We start from the raw sequence: 15,602 nt of genomic DNA on the forward strand, positions 1-15,602 counted from the left end.
TTATATATTATGTGCCCTATATGATATGTTTGGATTTTTTGGCAAGAAAATCTTTTCCCAAACACTTTGTATCATGGAACTCACTGTTGGCTTATAGTGAGTAGGGTCGGTAACTTTAACCTCCTTTATTGTAATGCATAAATTGTATAATGCATAGATCTCTTACATGGTTTGGTTTGCGGAAGTCCTTTGAAACATTTATTTTTAAATATCTGTAAATTCTATAAGATAGCTCCACTTTGGTATATGATTAGTTTTATTTTTCTGAGTATGTTTTCATGTTTATTTGTTGCAATGACCTAATAAAAATGCTATATGATAGTAGAATTCTTAAGAAATAACACATTACACCAACATTATCCAAGAAAACTAATTAATCAAACACGATTAATTTTAATGTAATTACTAAAGAAAGATATACCATTTTATTATGACACTCTAGCCATACATTTTCAAAATATGCTTATTAAACAGTAAATGTAAGATAATGATTCAGTTAGTTACATTTTTAGAAGTCAATAGGATTGATATTCCTCTGCCATAAGTGAATTGAATAATAATTTCAAATACAATCAGAATTAATTTAATAAAAATATGTTTTTCAACTAAGACAGATATAACGAATGACCAATCATTATTTTCTGGTTTCAAAATAGCAGGGAAAATTAATTCAGTGTCTGTAAGTTTGCTTATCACACTTGGCCTATAAGTGTGATAAAAATACATGAGGCAAAATACATGATGTAATCCCAATTCTCATAGTTCATTAACTCTCTTAGCAAAAGGAGATCTGACATGATATTTGGGGCCTTTATGTAAACTGAATATAAGCTGCATGATGTTTGAAAGTTTTTGATATTTTGAATAGACATGTTAATGATACACAGACACAGATAAGGGATGTGAATAGACAGCTTGAGGTTTCAGAGTCCCTCCTGCAGGGTGTTTAGCAGCAGGTACAAGATAAATATCCAAACAAAATCAGATTAAGGGATTAACAGGAGTAACTTTGCTATGAGTCAGTAAGTGGGGTCAATGGTGGCTTTGAAGGGATTTTAGAATTCTGTTTTCATTTTTCCTACCTTATATCAGTGCATTTTGGGCAAAAGAAGATGAGTAATGTTTACTTTTAAGCCTGGGCAATTTAAAAAAAGGCAGATTCTAAGGATTGTGAAAGGTCATTTTAAAAGTGACAGGTGATTCAGCCCGAGTTATTAAGTAGGAGAACTCTATCTCCATTTTAGCTCATATTTCAGCTGAGCAGTAACATTTGGACTTTTGTGTTCTCTCTCTTTTTTTCGTTTTTAACAAAAAGAGGTGTTTTTTTTTTCTTGAAAGAGTATATCAATCACAATTGAAAAATAGGGAGAGAGAAGGACCATGTTTAAGATCAATGTAATCATACATTAAGAGGGAATATAGGAAATGTATGTTTTTAAAGAGGCTCCTTTAATTCTAGTGTTTCAGCTTGGTCAGCCCTCTATAAAATTCTGAGGCAAATACTAAAATAATAAGAACTGGGAAGAATAAAGACAATTTCACAAATCCCCTAGGCCTCTGTCTTATCTGTGAGAGGTTTCCGTAAAAAAAAAAAAAAAAAAAAAGCACTGTTCCAGATAGGGCTTGGTTATTTAAGTTGATATCTTTATCCTGTACCTTACGCACTTAAAGCTTTAGTCTTCTTGTCTTTTTTTTTAAATAGAAATTACACAGAAAATGATATCTATGTATCAGTTTCTAATACCTAACAGGAAAGTCTTATAGCATATTAAAATAGCAGTAAGCAAATATGTACTACAAGATTAAACACTAGCATTGAAAACAAAACAAAAACAGAGAATCAACAACATTTGCCATTCGTTGTTGTCCCTTCAGATTCTGGACTTTATGATCTTTGCAAGGGAGGGGCATAAAGACTCATAATTTTTCTATTTTAAAATAAATGATGCCATAACATAAATCAGATTTATCTTTTGAAAACGTTGATGGAAACCCCACATGATTTGAATGGGAATGCTCTTTCTTATAATAAGAGCCAAACAGGTTCTGCTCTAATAAATTAGTACAATCTTTTAAGATTAAAAATAGCAAAACATTTTAAATAGTCTGATTATAGCTTCAACAAGTCAAACATACAAGTCTATCTAGCCTATAGTTTTAAAGAGTCTATGTGGGTTTAACTTATCATTCCTCATTCCAATATTAAAAAAAAGAAAAGGACCAAGTCATTTTTGAACATTAAGATGTCCATAAAGACTGTATAAAGTAAAAAACAAAAACAGCAAACAAAAAAATCTTCACAGATTGTTAGCCATCTCTTTCAACAATTTCTCATAAATTCTTCTCTTTATCAGTAGATAACCCTCATCTCATAAGGAAATACTTCCCAACATTTCCCAGTGAGATCAGTGATTGCTTTTTATGAGAGCTACTGCTCTTTGAGATGTTTGGGTGAAGGGAGAATATCTTCTACAAACCAGTAAATGCCAAAACAATACCCAAGGGGAATGTGGCAGAAGCGATTTTTACAAAGTAAATATATGTATTTTTTCTCTTTTTGTTTTTATTTTCTCCACTTGCTGAGTATCTGTTCTAGAGCAGAGAGCACAAAAATCAATAAGTAACTTACTCATCTTTTTAGTTCTGCCATTTTCCTATATGGTCTTTTTCTTTTTCCATTTATACTCCATGCTCTTGATCAAGGTGTTCAGATTGGATAATACATTGCTAATTTTGCTAAGTTCAAGAGCCAGCAAAATAATGGAGCCTTCTAACTTTTAAGAATTTCCATCTCCTGCCCCTGCACCCCCAAATTCACAATTTGGCGAACAGTATGCTACTTGTGAGTGATAAAATGTTGAAAGGTGGTGGTGGCTAGACCTCATGCTATTTTATTAAGCCATCTATCTATAGAATTGTTGTTTTCATACTTTAAAAAAATATGTCTATGCTTTCTTTTTTTTCTTTTTTTCTTTTTTTAGTCAAGTACTTTCTTAAAGAAACAATAGCACCACATTGGCATAGCTGGCCAAACAATAAATGGGAAAGCAAAATGTGCTACATCTTTCATTCTAAGCCTTCTCCCAAGAGTATAAACTAGTAACAGAAACCCTGGAGCCACAGTACATGAGATGGTTTCATCTACACAAACATTGACATTCCAAGAAGAGAAAGGATTCCCAAGGGAGGCCAGGCATTTTTGTTTTTTATTTTTAATAAGATTGTCAAGGAAGTGATTTCTTCTCAGTATTCCATTGGATTGTTAGGATGAGTGTGAATATGTGTATGTGTGTATATGTGTGTGCGTGTGTGTGTGTAAGAGAGAGAGATTTTCTTACCCCTAGGAGAGTGGATTCTGATGAAGAGATGCATTAACCTTTTCACTGGAGCCTCTTCATCTTAAATTGTTCAAATAATACTTTATTCTATTTGGAAAAGTGGAAACAGAAATTCGACTACTTATTGGGTATTGTCAATTGTCAATTAAATTGGATATAAGCTTATACGTTGAAAGCTCATTCTTACCAATATTTACAGTTCTTTTATAAACATCTTGAAATTGCTCCTTTTTATAATTCTAAAGCAACATAATTCTAAAGCAAAGCCTATACAGTTTGAGCTGTGAAGCTTTAGGTGCTCTATCAATCTTGGATCATTCTGCTGTGGTCTATAACCATCAACTGAATTTCAGAGTTATCAATTTGTCTTCTGGTTTTAAATCATTTAAAAATAAAATAGGGGGTTAGTATAATTAGTCATTTTTAATTAGTTGGTTTATAACCAGTTGTAAAGGATTGCGTGTTGGAAAAAGTTTAAAAAGATAACTTGGCATCACATATTTAAGCCTTCCTCATTGGGAGATTTTTGAGTATGAATAGAATTAAATGAATAAAATAAATCATAGACACTCTTAGAATTACCATATCCAACTATGTCAGAAAACCTGTAAGTCTGCAGGAGACTACCTGTAAAGTTTTGCTGAGTGTCAGTCATTTTAAAAGGTACACACTAGGAACAAAAAATAAAAATCAGAAGTGCCATTTTGGGAAGAGGGATCCAGTATCTCATTTCACAGGACCCATGTGTCTGGCAAACAGGCAGAGGGCAAAAATGCCATGTAGTTTCTTTTTCATTTGTCCACAGTGATCAGAATACTACTCAGGTGACTCTAGGTGTTCAATCCAAATAACTCTGGACTGAGAGTTTAAATGCTTGTTGACTGAACAGGAGTGCTCCACTAGATAGGGCCTTCTTTTTGCATACGTTCAGAAATCCAGAAGTCTTTTTGTTTGTTTGCTTTGTTTTCTGGCCTCTGAACCTTGAGGTGATCCAATGGGTAGACAACTGAAGATGTTATTTTTGTTCTTCATATACACTTTCCAAGAACATAAAGAATAAAATTTGCATGAAATAATCAAGTCTGGGTGCTTTTTACTTAAAAGTTCTAAGATGGATAAAAACATCTGAATGCTGGATGATTCATTGTTCTAATAAAATCTTGATCCACAGACAGGGACCATTTTCTAGGCTACGATGGGCCCGTCCTCACCCTTGGATTTTCTTGATACCAATTTTCAGTTGAATGGATAAGACACATCTATAGAGAGCTATGCACTACCCTTCCAAGCAGACATGGGGGAAATTTCTAGTTGTGAAGGAAATTTTTGCCACTCAACTAGCAGCTCTAGTCAAGTATATTTTAACAAAAATAAAAGAAATGTGTATATTTACGTACAGCTAAGAATAAGAATAAAGTTCATTAAAGAAAGTAACTTTATGACTTTTTATTAGATATTATTTCAATATTTAAAATCTTGGATCATTTTCTTATATTGTCTAGAAAGAAGGAATGAATGTATTTTTCATAATGAATAGAGTATCATTTATAATATTAAAAGAGGTATTATTAAATAGATAGCAAACTGCCCGGAAGAGTTGGTGAGTGCTAACAAATGGAATAATTAATTCCCCTTTCACTGATAGAGAAATCTTTTTGTTTTTTTCCTTTTTTCTTTTCCTTTCTTTCATTTCACTTGTCTTTATATTCATAAATCCAAATGCAGAATTTAAAATTAAATTGTAAATCAAATGTTTCTAACTTATTTTGAAAAGTGTTTTAAAAGAGATTGAGCTTTTGACAACTAGTTAGTTGGACAGTTTAATTGGGTAGCTTCACTGACAAGAATTCAGATGTCAGGAGCATTTGGTTAACCAATCTGTAGTTATGCTGTGAATGGGTTGTTTATAGAATTCCATCCCAGCAACGCAAGGGCTCTGATGTTGTACCCTTATAGCAACCCAGGGTAAAAAATCTGAAGCTTTGTCTTTTTAATCCTCATACCACCCCTTTGAGGTAGGCAGATGACGTATTGCCCCCATTTTGCAGATGAGGAAACTGAGGCACAGAGAGGTGAAGTGACTTGCCCAAGGTCACACAGTGGTGAATCCATGGCAGAGCTGGCAGATGTTTGTTTTTTCAGTGAGAAAAAGAAACCAGGACTGTTAAAATTCCTAGCCTTCTGCTCTTTCCATTCCATGGCTTCCTCTCTGAACTCGCCAATCAAATTTGAATCAGTGGACTTTTGTGTCTCAAGTTCCTCTTGGAAGGCATAACTGGGGGGACTCTACCTTCTTTCCCCAACAGATGGATTTTTCAGTACTCTTCCCCTTTGTCTCATCTTTGGCTCCGGACTTCCTTTTGTTTTGCTTTCACCTTTTACCGTTTCGGCCAGACTCTTTCATATAACAAACTACAAAATAGCACCATTGTACTAAAAAACAGAGTTTTACATACTGTTTGATATATCCTGTATTATTGATATGCTAAATTTACATAGTGCTCTATATGGAAAAAATAAAAAGAGAAGTTACTAATCAGGTTGTACGCTAAGTCATCATTCGAGGGAACCATTTAGAGTTTAAAAGACTTTCTATGTTTAAAACATATACCTAAAAATGATTGGCCTCAAAGTTGCAATTATTTGCATCATTTTTGTAAGCATGATGTGGAAAAATAAAGCTTTGTGTTTAAAATAAATGCATCCAACTTATATTTGGTACAAATGCCACAGATGGAATCTTGTGGGTTAAAAATTGGTGTGCTACTTAACTATTTGCTGCTGCTTTGAGGAGGCCAAATTCGGCAAATATAAAGGTTACGAAGAGAGGTGGTGGGGATAGACAAACAAGATTATCAGACACTATAAAACAAACAGCCTGTGTTGTGTAGAAAGAAGTGCAAATAAGGAAACAATTCATAAACCACTTAGACAAGGCTGCTGAATGAATGGCTCCAGCAGCCAAGATTCAGAGAGGAATTTAGTGCAACTGGATCTATACAACACCCATGCATTTGTGGCTCTTGAGAGTCAGGGACTAAGATATATATATATATATATTTTTTTTTTCTATAGAACATTATTGATAAAGGATCAACAGCAATCTACCAACTCCAGGACCATTTTTGCAAGGTGCAAAGCTTTAACAATCACTCCTAAAGACAATGTTGGAATGTTTACTTGTGTATTTCATTGGGGGGAATGCCCATCTTTTCAATGTTATCAAACTCCTTTTTTCATAGGTGGTTCCAATGGTCAACAGGTAACTTGTGTAGAGCAAAGGATCCTGCAGTGGCATGTCACTCTTCACTCCTCAAGAGGGTCTTCCTACATTCTGTAGTTCTTGTTTCCTGCACCCCCTCTACTTGCGTTCTTCAAATGTACTTCCTATAAAAGAGACAGAAAAGTGGCATTAATTTGATGAGGTTTTATGTACCCTTTTCTTTCTACCATTGAGTCTTAACTTTTCATATCGTGTGCCTTAATCATCAAGCTAATAGACAGTTTGAGCCTTGGTTTTCCTGAAAAGACCATATATAGGTGGACAGGCCTTTAATATTTTGGCCAAACCTCACTCAGCCTTTTTCTATGTACTGCTGGTGATATGAATACCACAGATTGCTTTATAATCACACACAGATGCATTTCTGTCCATCTGCCTCAATCACAAATTCATGGACAGAAAGGGGATCCTGAAAAATCCAGCTTTCTGGCCTGTAGATCTTTTCCTAATAATAACAACAACAACAAATCAATCACATTTATTCATATTTTGGGATCATCCTCTGTTGTTTTGTTGCAGTTTGTTCTGTTTTAGTTTTTGTAAAAAGGAGATTTTTTTTTTCTTCCTCTAGAGAGAGGCAGAGTTTTAGAAGTAGAAGATTGAGAAGTTTTGTAATTAATTTCAAATCTGTAAAATCACAGACATACTTAGCTTAGCTCAAATCCTAGCTCTTCCAATTTCTAGCTATGTGAACCTGTGCAAGTGACAATCTCTTGTTTCTCAGTTCCTTCATCCATAAAATAGAGCAATGATAGTACCTGCATCATAGAATTAAAGATTAAATAATTAATGTAAAAGCACTTACAATAAGCCTGGCAGATAGTAAGTACTACAAAACATTAGCTGCTATTATTATTATTATTTACTCATTTCTATCTTCCTATTATCATCATCTTTATTGAGAAGTAACCATTCTAGGACTAGAAATCCTGGGTTCCTTGCTTTGGTGCTACCATCCACTCATCCATAAGTAGTACTAGTATATAAAGAATATTGAGTTTTGTTTAGAACATAAGCCACTTGGGAGCAGAGACTTGTCTGTTCACTGTCATAGCCCCAGTATCTAGAACAGTGCCCAGGATACTGCAGGTACTCGGGAAATATCTGCAGAATGAACTAAATGACTGAATATGAGGGACCCCCTTGTGATGTGTAGAACCAAATCATTATACTTTCCTGTAACTATATTTTATCCTTGAATATATTTGAATAGCAAAGAATTTAGACAAGGAGATTTGAAAAAATAGAGAATGAAATGGCATTTACGTGCATCAACTTAAGGTACTTCTTTTCTTGGTTTTAACCTTTGCTGGAGGGCCCTCTATAGGAGGATATAATGGACAATTATTGGTATAAAATGAAGTTTAAGGAGCCACAGTATCCCTTTCCTCTAGAATATGTTTCCATCAAGACCAAAAATAAGACTTGTCACCATGGGGGCTGGAATCTGCAAACTGTTTCTTCTGGCTAAGGTAACGAACGCCCACCCAATCACAACATTTGTTAGGAGCTAAGGCACCTTAGAGGCCACTCAGACCTGAGATCTGGAGAGGGTGAGAGGTTTTAATATTGAGACTGGGGAAAGTCAGCTACCACTCCTTGGAAATAATACCCATTGGCTAAGGCCCACAGGGATTTTGGCAGTTTTTCTCACACATGTTTTTCGGCTCTACTTGGAACTTTAATGTTATCACCAAGTCCTTCGTGAAAGCTCGCTAGCACTTTGTGAATTGATGGTCAATATCCTGTACTGACTGAATAGAAGAAAGATGGCACCATTTTGTAAAAACATTTATTAAAATAGTGAGCTCAGTGGCCAGTATAAAGAAAGCTGGTGGGAAGAAACTGCGCATTTGTATAGAATAGCTTGAAATGCCATCTGTTTAAAATCTTGGCATGTTTTCCTCAAATACCATACAAGTTCACTTAGCATGCATTTGTTGTGGTGCAAAGCATCTACCATTAAGCTACCAGTAAATTTGTGTTCCTAGTCTTACATCTTATGCTGCTTTCTTATAGGAGTTCCCTAGAAAAACAAAGGAAAGACATATGGGGCCACAGAGTAGTATCACTAATGTTCTCAAACTCTTGGAAAAATTCTGTTCAATTCTCAGTCAGCCCTGTTAATAGAATGTGGTTCATCAAAGCCCCCATAATAGTAATTATTAAGGATATTGCCAAACTGGTAATCAAATTAACTGACAGGTAGAGAAACACAATAATTTGAATTTTACCTTTTTTTCTGTTTAAGAGGCATACCAGCTTTTAAAAAGGAAGATTTATAAGAATCTGCAATGCCCAAACTAAGAAAAGGCTCAAGAATGAATTGGTAAAAGAAAGTCTCATGAAGTGTTTAATCTCTATTCTTCCTCTCAAGTTCAAGTTAATTCCAAATTTCCAGAAGAAAATAGTAAAGTATCTTTTATGCTTCGCTCTTCAAATTAATGGTGGCTGTAGCAAAAAGAATTAAAGTTAAATTGGCCATCCATACAGATCTTATCTTTTGTCCCCAGCCGAGAGATTCTTTTGCTTTTCCCGCAAAGCAGAAGGTATAAAGTGAGAAGTCTGAGCAGAGGGATCCTCTGGTCTATTTCTTCTGGGTCTGTCTCAGCATCACAGCAAAGCCATGGGCTGAAACTAACTTGAGTAAAGCAGATGCTGCTCCAAGTAGCATGGTTCCCATGCACACACGCGTACGGTGGAGGCCATTCAAACCAGCTGGGATGTCGTCTGGTTTGCATTTGGCTATCTTCCCAGGCTCTCACATGTGACTTCTTTGTTGCAGACAATGACAGTGACAAAACAAAAGCACTCAGGGACTCAGTCTCAGTTGCATCTGTTGCTTTGCTCATTGTCTTAACTTAATTACACTGGCCACCCTTGACAATGGGCGGCAAGTGGAGGCACATTAGAAGCAACCATTGCTGGAGCTGGCACCCACCTTCAGTGCACTTCTTGAAGGGTTATGAAACTGTCCCACATTCAGCCAAGCAAAAACTTTTCATTTCAACAGTTTGTCCAAGACAAACAAACCAGCTGAAACTGTTTCTAGTATACAACTAGACAGATTTTTGAAAGGAAAACAGTAGTGAGTAAATACTGTTTCCTATTGACACCAGGGAAGGTAAGACCATTAAAAAAAAAAAGTCAATCCTTCAGCTCACTGGGGTTGACTAAAGAAATTTATCCTTCTGAAGGAAGGATTAACAAACTCATTAGAAATTAAGTTTGAGAAGGGCTTAATTTGTGATATATGTTATTACACATTGTGTACATACACAGATATTTAGGAAGCTAGAAGAGCCCCTGAAGAGGCCATTCACATTCTCTTGTTTCTTCTGGCTCTTATCCCAGCTCTGAGCTTTCCTCTGGAAAGCTATCCACAAACTTTTCAATTAAGAAAATAACTGAGGACTAATATTAATAATAGCAATAATAATAATCTTGCTTAACATTTGTAGAAGCTTTACAGTTTACAGAATAATCTCACTGAACCCTCACAATCACCTTGTAAGGTGAATTGACATAATTTATATTAGTCCCATTTATAAGCTGAGGCTCCCTAAGATTTAGTAACATGCCTGAGGTCATATAGGAACAAACTGATAGACCTAGGTCTGAAATAACCACAGTTCCCCTTGCTCGAACATTTATTATGTGCTACGTATTATATCATGCAGGTTAATTGCATATATTCTTTTATTTAGTTATCATAATTCTCTCTGAGATGAGCACTGACATTGTGATCACTTTACCTTTAAGGACTCTGAAGCTTGGAAAGGGTGAACACTTGCCTAATTTCTTACAGTGATGATGTATGTGACAGTGGTTGGGATTTGCACCAGTTCCTTCTGACTCTAGAGCTTCCCAGTTAGCCACTCTGCTATCTTGCTTCCCCAAGAGATAAAACAACATCTGGTGCCTCAGAGTTCAAATCTCTTTCCAATAGCAATAGTTGATGAGCTGCCTGTGATCCCAGGGCGGTAGATGATGCTGGTTTAGAGGGTAAGGCAGTGCCCTGGGGCAGAACACTGTTAACTAGGAGGGTGGGTGCTCTCCCTTACCACAAGTGGGACCTGGCCCTATTTGTCATGGTTATTTATTGTGGTCTAGTGCACAGTATTCAGCTAACAAAAGCTAACTCCCTGGATATTATAACCCCTTCTTTTCTCCCTGCCTATCTTTACGAGATTTTGCCTGCGAGATAGAATCTAAAAGAAGGATGATAATATAATAGTTTCTTTAAATTTCAGGGAGGAGGCAATGATGTTTTCAATAGACTATGTTTCCATCTCCACCCACTCCAAACAAGCTAAGTATTGTATAACATAAAGTCTAAGAAAAGCCTGGCACCCTATAAAAAATACTGGGAAAATATCATCCAGCATGGAATATTAGCAGCCTATTGTACAGCATACATAAAGTACTAACTCAGCATTGACCTTCTCGCAGAAAGGGTAAAATGGGAAAGAAAGAGCAGTGGATGATTGGAGAGATGGTCCAGATATCAGTTCTTTACCTGTTGAAAAGGATGTGCTTTTGCAATTTTGCTGGCTTGGCCTGGGCATATGTGAAATTACAGAGGACGATTTAGATGTCTCGGTATCAACCTGGATATCTCTTTACTTCAGGGAATCACAAGTTCAAATTCCGGGAGAGGTGGGTGGGTCAGCCTTTTATCTCTGGGAGCCACGAAAACTGAGTGTCATGAGATCTATTCAGTGCTTTGGGATGTGACTTTACAACTAAAGGACAAGGTGCACGTTTCAAGAGACCTGTGTTCCTTGTTGATGTGGCTGCCTCTTTAAGAAAGAGTGAGAGGTATGTACTTACTGGACACAATGTTGTTCTGCCCAGCCTCAAGTTTTTTTCTAGAAACCTCATATCACCTTTTATGTGGCTATGGGGGGAATGTCCTTTTTTCCCCAATATGACCCTCTTCTTTCGTGTTGGTGGATTGGCCCAGGGCAGGCCCTTCCCACATGCCAATGACTGAGTGTGGTGGGGACACCAAGGCACACCCATTCCTGGGAAGCACAGGACTCTTTTACTGGCCAGCATCGGCTGAAAGACTCCTTGCTGGCTTTGCTGAACTTCGCTTAGACTATGTGGCAGTCTAGGATGTGTCCACCCAACCTTTTCTTCCTTCCTCCTTCACTTGAGGTCAGATTCACCTTGTGATCTGACGGTTTACTCAGGGCTCCTCTTACTTCTTCTAGTTCCTTTCCTGCAAGCATTCCCAGTCATAAAAGCCTTGCTCATTTAGGAGGACCTGGGCTCACACACCTGGTTTAGATCCCAGCTCCTCCACACAGGAGTTGTGTGACCTTTGACAATCACTACTTGTTCTCTCCTCAGTTTCCTCTTTGTAAAATGTAAGGGTGGGGTAAGAGCACCTACCTCCAGTGATGTTATAACTGAATGTGATAACCCTTATGCATTTACCCAGCATAGGGAATAGTTGTGTGCAAGGGAGCCTATGTTTCAAGGACACTTGATTTAGATCCATTTTGTGAACTTGATTGTTAGCAACATCAGTCTGTTCTGGTTTGTGTGCTGTCAGGGTCTACCTTCGTAAGAGCATTGATGTGTTACAGAGTAAATTCTGCACATTTATCTCTCCACTGAAAGGTAGGCTACTTGAGGATAGGTAACATATTTCCTTTACCTCTTTATCTTTCCCAGACCTAAGCATGATGCTTTGAGCAAAGTAGCAAACCAAGAAATGTTTATTAAATTGATTTAGATTTTCTGTAGGAGGGATGGAATAGTGTTCAGGTCAACAGCAAGCATCTCATGGCTACGTACTTCCTACTGTGTTCTATAAGGACAAATTAGCACAGAGCTTCCTCCTATCGCAGAACTTCCAAGTGACAGGTTGTGGTATAGTAGGTACCAACTAAAAAATGAAGGAGATAGTGTAGTGCGTGGTTGACACACTGGAGTCCATCTCGGGTTTAGGTTCTGATTTGGCCACTTGTTATAGCAAGACTTTGGGAAGACATTTAGCCATACTCAGCGTGAGTTTTCCTATCTGTACAATAGGGATAATTATAGTACTTCCCCTACAGGGTTATGGTGAAGATCAAATGGGGTGATTTGCTATAGGCCTCACCACAGTGCATGTGCCTAATCAATATCAGCTATTATTATTATTTTTTAAATAGTTACTATTTTCAAAGCACTTTCCATGTAGAGTGCTTCTGCCCTTTCTCTGGCTGAATGTGGGGAAAGAATAGGAACCACCTGGGTTTCAGAGCTCCCTTGAATGCTGGGATTACAGACTTATAGCTCTTTTTTCTAGTGACTGGTGCATCACTAGAAATGCCCAGGAATCAGGAAACTTGTATATGTCCCATCATTATTCCAAGATTATCCTGATTTAACAACTTTCTTACTCTTCAAAGGACACACCTGACTCTATCTCAAATATTTCTGCTTGTGATGTAAGAAATCTCTACCAAGATGGTTTAAAAGCTTGGAAAAAAAAGAAAAAAAAAAAGAAAGAAAGAAAGAAAATGCCAAAGGGTACTTTCTCTTGCTGGCAAGAGGTATTTATGTTGCTGTTAATAGTCTTGAAAGATGTTGTAAAATACTTCAGAGTTCAGGGCTGCTTAGACTGTTGATTTTATGGGCAGCTTGTTCAATTAGCTGTTTGTGTTTGTGTTACATTTTTAAATTTTAAAAAGTTTAAGCACACTATCTTTCCCAGAGGGAGTTGATTTTGGAATTGCTGAAAGGTTCAAATGGTGTGGTATTTAAAAAAGTGAAACACCAGATTCTAGCAATTTTACTCATATGTGCTAAAGATTCAGCACATTCTTACCTAAAAACTGGATTTGATTATTCTTTTTCTCTTAAGCCTCCAAAATGCCATTGTTTCATCTGACGTACAGGTTAAGCTAGAGTTATTTAAACTAGTGTATGCAGTAATTTATATTACAGTGTCCTTGGGAGATGTGAGGCCCATGGTTTTTACCTCTTGGTGTCATTTCAGTGCAATAAAGATGAGTTCACAGGGTTAGTAGGAAAGGGTGTTGCCCTCTTCCACTCATTCCTTGTATGTGTGACAAATCTGGGCAGAACATTTAAAGGCTGTGTTCTGAATTTTCCTCCTCATTGAATTGAGAGAAATTTTGGAAGTTTGGAAGGCTTTCCTGAACTTTTAGGATGAACAAAATAACACTATGACAAGTTAAAGTGATTTGCATCTGTTGGAGGTTGATGGGAGCCTTCAGCATATAAAAGTAAACACGTAGAGTGCCAGCCAGAGCTATTCCAAGGCAGAAAATGGCGCAAGAATAATTCATGCCTGCATACAGTTTAAAAAAACTCAGATTTGTTGCTTGTGCCAAAAGCACCTCTACCTCCATCCTCGCATGCTTTTGAAGAAGGAACCGATATTATTTACAGAGAGACAAACCAGAGCATTCAATAGTGACTTGGGTGAACCAATACTGATACAATAACAATAATGATGCTATGCATTTATTGATTCATTTATACTTTTTATTTCTACTAGTCTTCTAATGACTCATGAGCTATTCAAGCATGCCACACACTTGCACCATGACATAAATTCTGCACATTCTCAAGTCTACAATTGTCAACTGAGTAGGAATCTTTACCCAACCCTCAACTTGCTATGGTCTTGCTCCTAGTCTTTTGGAATTTTTGTCTTGCCATAATTGTTATCTAAAACTGTGAAAATAGGACATCATATTTTCCCAGAGGATAGAACTAGTTGGTCTTTGATTACTTAACCTCTTGGTATTGGCTGGACAGAAAGCCCCATGTGAATGTTTATACATTTTACACAGAATTTTGTAGAAAGTTTTGCCATGTATCCCAGGTTGGAAGCCTAGACCATTTGGCCAGTTTGGGTTTGGTGTAAAACTTCTTGGTCTCTCACTGGGAACTTTGGAGCAATTTTACCACAGACCAGAGTTGCCATTATGCTCCGCTTTTCATAGGTTTTGCTCTTAACATCCCATCTTCTTGTGGAAATTATGACTATGCCAAGGAGACTAGTATAACCCATTGCTACATTTTTTTTTTTCCAGAGTGACAACAGTATGTGCCTCCTCAAATAAATGTATGTTCTTTTATCTGACCAATGGGAATGAAAGCATATGCCAGAGTGAATAGAGGTTTATGGTTAAGAAACGGGAAAGTGGTTAAAGAGGCACTGAATAGTTTTTGCCAATAATCCCAGTCTTTAATGGAAGTAGGGGCAGGGGATGATGGAAGGAAGATTGGCTGGAGGCACTGACTTTTAGTCATAATGGGTCAAGAATTAGATCTGGAAGTTTCAAAAGTTGCAAATTGGTTCTATGGGAAAGTTAGTGAGATCTTCAGATGAAAGGGATCTACAGAGTACCTCTCTGTAGATCAGATGGTCAGTGGCTAAAGTCCCTGGCTCCTTAGAAGATACAGTAGAAAGAAGACCAACTTCTTTCTGCTCCTCCAATAATGTTCCCTTTATTTCCTGAATAATGTTTAATTTAGGACTAGAACCCTGGGGCCTTTGAGAAGATAAAGGATTCCTTCAGTTTTTTATCAATGATGATTAGTTTTTATCTGGAAAGAAAAGCCAGAAAACTGTAATTACCTATAATTTTATAAAATCATTTACCCCAAATCCCTACTGGGTGCAACAATTCTAGAACACAAAGCTACACACATGTACACACACATGCGTGTACAAAGTAAAGAAGAGACAATAATTCCCTTCCCCTCAAAACTGTTTGCTGTAATTACAGATCCTAAATTACTACCAAGGACATTTAGAATTAAAATTAGTTGGATGTACCTTTAGCATTTGTATTAATATTTCTAACCAGAATACTATAAAAATCTCAATGCACATAAACTTGAAAATATTGAGGAAATGGACAAATTTTTGGAAACACACAACCTCCCTAGGCTCAATCAGGAAGAAATAGAATTCCTGAACAGAACAATATCAAGTAATAAAATTG

General features: G+C 36.7%; 1 protein-coding gene across 2 annotated transcripts in view; it reads right to left on the reverse strand.

Annotated features, from left to right (window-relative positions):
* Positions 1–437: 437 nt before the first annotated feature.
* IGF1 (insulin like growth factor 1) overlaps positions 438–15,602 on the reverse strand; it is a 78,786-nt gene continuing 63,621 nt past the window's right edge. For both annotated transcript variants that reach the window (XM_069491588.1, XM_069491589.1), the window contains exon 4: positions 438–6,725. In XM_069491588.1, the coding sequence (XP_069347689.1) occupies positions 6,666–6,725 (60 nt within the window). In that variant the 3' untranslated portion in view covers positions 438–6,665. The remainder of the gene's footprint in view (positions 6,726–15,602) is intronic.

Source organism: Eulemur rufifrons, chromosome 16 (genome assembly GCF_041146395.1).
Source record: "Eulemur rufifrons isolate Redbay chromosome 16, OSU_ERuf_1, whole genome shotgun sequence".
NCBI classification, from domain to species: Eukaryota; Metazoa; Chordata; class Mammalia; order Primates; family Lemuridae; genus Eulemur; species Eulemur rufifrons.